The 7787-nt window shown below is 35.1% G+C and overlaps 1 protein-coding gene across 1 annotated transcript; it reads right to left on the minus strand.

The window, feature by feature from the left end:
* Window positions 1–5108: 5108 nt before the first annotated feature.
* LOC145246675 (uncharacterized) lies at window positions 5109–7460 on the minus strand. The gene has a single exon (XM_080108388.1). The coding sequence runs from the start codon at window positions 7294–7296 to the stop codon at window positions 5356–5358; it is 1941 nt and encodes a 646-aa protein (XP_079964514.1). The 5' UTR covers window positions 7297–7460; the 3' UTR covers window positions 5109–5355.
* Between the last annotated feature and the right edge of the window lie 327 nt (window positions 7461–7787).

Genomic DNA, 7787 nt, shown 5'->3' on the forward strand with positions numbered 1-7787 from the left:
CATGTCTCAAATAGTAGCCCTGCAAATCATGTCCCAAATAGTACCCCTGCAAATCATGTCCCAAATAGTAGCCCTTCAAATCATGTCCCAAATAGTACCCCTGCAAATCATGCCCCAAATAGTAGCCCTGCAAATCATGTCCCAAATAGTACCCCTGCAAATCATGTCCCAAATAGTACCCCTGCAAATCATGTCCCAAATAGTACCCCTAAAAATCATGTCCCAAATAGTACCCCTGCAAATCATGTCCCAAATAGTACCCCTGCAAATCATGTCCCAAATAGTACCCCTAAAAATCATGTCCCAAATAGTACCCCTGCAAATCATGTCCCAAATAGTACCCCTGCAAATCATGTCCCAAATATTACCCCTGCAAATCATATCCCAGATAGCAGCCCCTACATCGAAGTGGCATTGTGTATTGTTTGGAATAAAAATGTAACAAAAAAGTTTAAGGAAAGAAATGTCTTTTTCCTTTACTTGTTCGAATTAATTCCATCTCTTTTTTTTTATTCTTATTTAAATCGATTTGAAATAATATTTTAGCCCGTCGCGTTGATCACACGTCAGTGACGTTAATAATGCAAAAACCTTTCTCCGAAATAATGTTGGTGTTAAAGGTCATAAAAACACACGTGTATCGGTTAACAATCTTATCCTGGACTGTCCAAATTGAAGAAGCTAAAAGCTCAGTTTCATCATCAATTTAGCCTAAACAGAACCTTTTAATCATGGCTCATTTATAAGAAATGTGGAACTGCAGCTTTCCTATATTATTTCTTCACAATATTATCGATAAATATTTTTTTTAAAAATGTCCGTTTTTCTTCAAATTCTTTCTTTTTACAAACACATAGTTATTCATAGGTTGAGAAGATTATTAATCTTTATTCGCAAATTAAAATAAAATGGAGTTAACTTTTAATTGAAATAAATACTTAGTTCTGTTTAGAATTCCATTAAGTTTATGTATTTTTTTTTATATCTATGCGTATATATAGTTGTAAGTATTAGGGTCGCATTGTCCCTTTATACTTTCCCCCGCACGAGGGCAGAGTTAGACACAAGGTCGGTTTTAAATATGGTAAAAATCCAGCTCTCCCCAAAAGCAGTACTCTGGATATGAACAAAAAATTAAAAATTGGCTCTGTCATGAAGGATTCCTCCTCCACTGACCGAGAACAGAAAAAGTGAAAAAAAAAAAACTTAACAAACATAAATAGCACACAATGACTGAATAGACTAAGCCCAAGTACATAAATATATATTTATTATAAGATCTACAAACGTGAAAGAAAGCAGCAACACTACAATACAGAACGGTACAATAAAGCGGTACTCATTTTCATAGTGGCGTTACCGTGAGTGGTACGTAATATATTTCCTTTCTTTTTTTTTACATAGGCGTCACAACTTATCAAGGCCGATCGGCCACTCAAGGATAAGGGTTAAAGAGTGTAGAGTAGTCAAAAGGACAATATAGTAATCAATAGTAATGGAAGTTCGGTAAATTTGTTAACTTAAGTGGAACGGCTCATCAGAAACTTGTTCACGTTGGACTTGAAGACGACCATATTATAGACAGCTGGAAAGCAGGAAAACGGAAGACAATTCCACAGGCGTGCAGTTCTAAGAAAGAAGCTTTGATCATGGAATCTATGTTTAGGTTTAGGTACAGATAAAGAGTGGGGAAAATTATTGATAATGTTTTCAGCTAGTCTAGTGTTTTTTGTGAAAGTTTGGCGAGGGGGTACCATAGATTGAAGCTCAGTCGAACACTTTCCATGAAAATAACGATAAAGTAGAGACAAACTCGCAACATCTCTTCTGTGAGATAGAGGTTGCAGCGAAGAGAAAAGGACATCTCCCACCAGGCCACGAAGTCTATTTTGAACCCTATCAAGGCAGGACAAGTCTTTTCTAGCAGCTCCTGCCCATATGTGGCAACAGTATTCCATCCTATCTGGCTCTTATATAGATAGAGAATTGCATCAGCAGTGAGATATCTACTGGACCTATAGAAGGATCCGACCATTTTTCCAGCGGCCTTGGCAACAGATTTGATGTACGTATTCCATTTAAGATCAGGAGTAAAGGTCAAGCCCAGAAGCCTGTCAAAACTTGACGCCTCCCCAAGACGAGAGCCATTCATTTTAATTGATGGCAGATGTGGATCAGAACGTTGATGATATAAAGATAGAAGCTTGGTTTTAGATGCATTAAAAGTAACCAGCGACTCCTTTCCCCATTGTACAACGTGATCAAGATCAGGGGAGAGAGAATCGGAGAGAACTTGGTCGTTTACTGCTTTACATGTGCTACCATAGATGGTAGTGTCGTCAGCAAAAATGTCTACAAATGATGTAAGGATGTGATTTGGAAGATCATTAATGTAGATCAGGAAAAGAGTTGGGCCCAGGATGGACCCCTGAGGGACTCCAGCATTTATACTGTGAGCTTCTAATTTTTGCCCATCAACTACTACTCTTATGAACCTATCAGAGAGAAATGATTTAATAACTGAGAAGACATTTCCAGCTGTACCATAGCTGGAGATCTTGTGAAGTAAACCTTTATGCCATACCCTATCAAAGGCCTTTGATATGTCAAGAGCAATTGCCCTAGAAAGGTTGCCTCTGTCGAGAGATTCGCTAATCCTATGAGATATAACTGTAAGCACATTTCATTCTAGAGTCTTACTTTGTTTAATGTTGGTAAAACATGCATTCCCTTCTCATGCCAGGAATCTCTCTCCCAAGGGAAGTAACCCTATGGTGTACTTCGTAACCGGTGTTTTTTTGCCCTTATTCGCCTACAATATATATAAAGCATGTATATTTTTTAAATTTTCGTTTTTCTTTTAAACATTATTATAACAATAGGTAACACTTTTCTGGAGCAGAACCTTCACTAATCTTAACCACTGGAACCTTCTCTTTTTTTCTAAAAACTGGTGTTTAAATTAAACTATTTTGTAATTATTTTACGTAAGCAGTACGTAAATAATTCAATAATTCAAAGAATTTAAAAAAATAAAAATCACCCCAGACAATGCATGAAGCTACTTGATGTAAGAAGTTTAAAAAAAAAACTTCTTCAAGATCAAAAATTTGCCAGCCATAAGTGTTAGATGAAATAGATGCAGACCCCCAAAACAGCAATTTTCCCTCTTTGACATAAATATCGCTTTATGAATGTGAGGACTAAAGGACAAAATAAGGGAAGCGAGAGTTATAAAGCTGCTGAAAAAAAAAACAAAAAAAAACAAGATCCATTTTTTATTCTTCTTAAGTGTAAATAATAATAATAATAATAATAATAATAATAATAATAATAAAGTTATAAATTTTAGAGACGTAATTTATGTCCGCCCACTTGTTTGTTTGTTTGTTTGTTTTGTTATCTTTTTTTGGGGGGGGTACGGACAGAAAAGCGAACTAAAAATTATGGAATAAATATTGACAAGGGGAGATGCTACAAACAAAACGATGAAATGACAAAGAAGATATAAAATCCATTGATCACGTACAAAAGAATCGACGTAAAAATCAGTAAAAACGGGAAACTTTGTTTTCAAAAAAAGTTGGTGCTTGTCCAGAATTCTACCAATATTAATAAAAACAAAAATAAAGAAACCCATGTATAATGTAAGTAAACATCATGGAAAAAATATCATACACCAAAAATCACGTAAATTGATTAACTAGTTTTATTTTTCATATAGAAAATCATTTTAAACGAATAAATTTTTTTTAATGCACCCGACCTATGTTAAAAATATGTAAAATCTCACAAGCTTATAGTATTTATAGTTATCTCCCTTGTTTTTAACCTATTTTCAAGACGGCGCTGCGATGCCTTCGCTGTCGATTTTATTTTTATTTAAAATTAAAACTACTTTATCAGTTTACGTGATTTTTGGTGTACGATGTTTTTGTTTTTAATACAGGAGAATACTAAACAAATATAAAGAAAGTTTTTAGAAATCAGTAACGATGCGTAGAATGACATTTGATTTTATAATTAAAGTTTATTTCTAAATTTTCAATATTTTTTAATCGCAGTATAAATATAATTTTATCCTGTGGTTAAAACAATTGGCTATTTTTTGTTTTGTTTTACTTTTTATTGTTTTAACATTTTTATATACAAAAGTTGTTTTTTTTTTCTTGTTTTTTTTTTTTTTTTTTTTGTCGTATTTACAATCTGAAACAATATTATGGAACATTATTTCAAAATTTCAAATAAGATTTTATGCAAAAAAAAAAGAAAAGAAGACAAATTGTCAACCTCTTTTTTCCAGGAAGAGCGCTTAACAATATAATATATATATATATATATATATATATATATATATATATATATATATATATATATATATATATATATATATATATGTATGTATATATATATATGTATGTATATATATATGTATGTATATATATATATGTATGTATATATATATGTATGTATATATATGTATATATATATGTATATATATATATATATATATATATATATATATATATATATATATATATATATATATATATATATATACGTTTTGTTTTTTATTACCGTATCTTTCTGTTAAGTTACATTATTGTTTCGGCTACACGGCCGTTTTTTTTTTTTTTTTTTGGCTGTCTGTAGCGTCCTCAGACTTTAACAGAAATGTTCGCTATTTTGGGATGAAAGAGTGGAAGAGTGAATGAGGTCAGGGGGCGTTGCGATGCTCTTCTATTCACTCTTCCACTCTTTCATCCCAAAATAGCGAACATTTCTGTAAAAGTCTGAGGACACTACAGACAGCCAAAAAAAAACCGGCCGTGTAGCCGAAACAATAATGTAACTTAACAGAAAGATACGGTAATAAACAATAAAACGCATATTTGCTCTACAACAGTATTGAGCATTTTCTTCAGTTTGTATTAATTACCATCACTATATATATATATATATATATATATATATATATATATATATATATATACATATATATATATATATATATATATATATATATATAACCCTCTCAACACCATGGAAACTAATTAATACATATAATTTCAATCAATAAATTACATAACAAAAACACACTCATTTCATTTCTGTTACACACATATAATAGAATTTTAACAGACATATATTTCCAGAAAGAATATTAATGCGTTCATATTTTTTAAAAACATATTAACGCCTATATGACGTTATTAAAAATCACCCTTTCTTTAACAACGCAGGCTCTTCTGTGTTTTTCCAACGTCTTTTTTCGTTTCTGAAATAGAAGAGCGTCACATTTTGCACATAAAAAATTTTAAAATATTTGTATGGTGCTTTCGAAGCGTGGGTTATTCAAGTTAGTGTTTTGGTAGAAGAAGTCTGTGTTACATATCTGAATTTTTGCTTCAACTGGGCGAATACATTTTCCGTCGATAGAAAACATATGGCCAACCAAAGTCCGTAGGTAGCGTTCAAAATTACGAAAATGATCCGAAGTTTCTGGGAATCGACGGCTGTGGCGACGTATCCGAAACACCAAGTAATCCCAGTCAGGAGACACAGTTTGGCGTTGATGACAATTATCTTAATGTTTCCCTTTCCAGAGTGTTGCACGGCAAACTGGCGCATCCTATAAATGGTGATCGCTGTGTGTAGGTAGGCGGCAAAATTGAACACGATGATTATAGCTAACGGGGCCGCAAAGAATAGGAGGACGCCAGCGCCGTTGTTCAGCCAGCATACGCCGTTGTAACCATAAGCGGGTGCTAGATGAGAGTTTGGCCGATGTTTATCGAGTGCAATAGCTGGAATTAGTATCAGGAATGGTGCCAACCAAGCGTAGAGACTGTAAAAGAAGAAGCGCCTCCAGCTTTTTCTCGATATCGTTTCGCACGGATCCCGGCAGACTGTCAGCCAAATGTTGACTGTGACTACGTTTAGCCAGAAGAAGGAGACTAGGAAGGCGTAGTGCATCGTCTTGGCGATAGCGGTACAGGTGTCCGGTGGAGTCGAGTAGCGTGAGATGAGAAAGAGGATCTGCGCGAGAAACAGAGAAAAGGAGAAAGACAGGTAGATCAAACCGGACAGGTTCCATATTGCGGGCATCAGGAGGTAGAAAAGGATAAGAAAAGCAAGGGCAGACAGAGATATGCACATTCCGATGAGGGTCAAACTCGCTTCCAACGAAGACCCGCGTTGCGTTTTGGTTTCACAAATAAACACAACGCTCTTGTTGTTCATGAAATAACTATGCTCATCATAAACACTGTTTGTGGAATTACGATAAATACTTTGGTTTGCTAGTAGAATGTATTCATTATCCTTTAATTTTTCCAGACTGCAATTGAGCACTTTCGCGTCGTTCGTTGAATTGTTTTCAAAATGTAAAATCCGAATGCATCGATTTTGACGATAATTATACCAGTGCCCGTTGGGGCACGTCGCCATCTTGCTATTACCGTTCAATCGTACATCTCTTCGATTAAAATCTATAAGAATGAAATACGACGATGCCATAAAAGAATACGGGGTAGTCAGTTCTTTCTCGCTCGGAAGGTTTTCGCAAATTAGTTCCTCATCCGGTTTCTTATTGCACTGAAAACATTGGAAGTTCTTGTAGAAAACTCCTAAAGTGCTAAACACGACACCGTTGCTTCCTGTCTCGCATTTCCTGGTCGTAGAATTCCGGCAACTCTTCACCAAGTATTCACTGCAAAGATGAGATGTATTCAGATAAGGGTTCTGCAGACTCCGATGGCATTCAGTCAGGTTTACTTTGGTAATATTCAAATCAGATAAATTGTGCGGGCAGCTGAATTTTGTGTTCCAAAACGTGTAGTTAGTTTCGCCATTACACAAGGCGCAAAACACATTTCGATAAACCAGTTGAATCTTTTGCCCGGTCACAGGTAGCGAATTGATAATGTCGGCGTCATTCTTTTGGCACTTATCAACAATTTTTCGGCTTCCTTTAAAATCAGCTGCACAGGAGACGATCATCATGATTGTGTCATTATATCCCGTTGGAGAGCGACATTCGGTTTTTGGTCTTTTGATGCGGGATGGAGTTCTTGGTTTGTAACCACTACAGCAGTCGTTGTAGTAATTGCATAAATCATCACAATAACAGCCGTGCTTTTTGTAATGTAAGTTCGTATTGGCGATTTCTTTAGCTTCGCAGAAATGATTGCCACAGTCTTTCGGTGTAGCTGTTTTGTTGGCTTCGGGCAGGGCGAATAGGCGTGTTAATAAGACACTAACACATATGCATAAACGAATCGGTATTGTCATCATTTTGACGATGATCGACACGAGGAAAAAAAAATGAAAACAAATAAATCAAATTGTAAGAGTTTTGTTGCTGTTGTTGCTTTTTCAGCAATATTGTATGGAGGAATGGAGGTGCCAGCCGCAGTCCTCGAGCGACACTGATTGCTTTAACACAAACTGAGAACTCAACAGGATATGGAAGTCTGAAAACCGGAATCTTAAGAGAAACATTCCAAAAATCCGATTCGGAAATATTTTTAAAGGATTGACAAAAAAATTAAGAGCCTACAAAACGAAGCACTTATCCCATTAGTCGAATGAAGCGCCGGATCCATCTTAAAACATCAAAAAAAAAGAACTAAACGGAACTAAAAAAAAAAAAAAAAAAAAAAAAAAACTAACAAAACATCTTTATCCTGCCTCCCCCCCCCAAAAAAAAAAAAATCAACAGAGCTTATACCATTTCTGTAATGATCCGGTCCCTCTTGGTTTGGCGCTGGGATTTTAGTTCTGTG

The sequence above is a fragment of the Euprymna scolopes genome, chromosome 24 (assembly GCF_053919585.1).
Source record: "Euprymna scolopes isolate OS-2025 chromosome 24, ASM5391958v1, whole genome shotgun sequence".
Classification (NCBI taxonomy): domain Eukaryota; kingdom Metazoa; phylum Mollusca; class Cephalopoda; order Sepiida; family Sepiolidae; genus Euprymna; species Euprymna scolopes.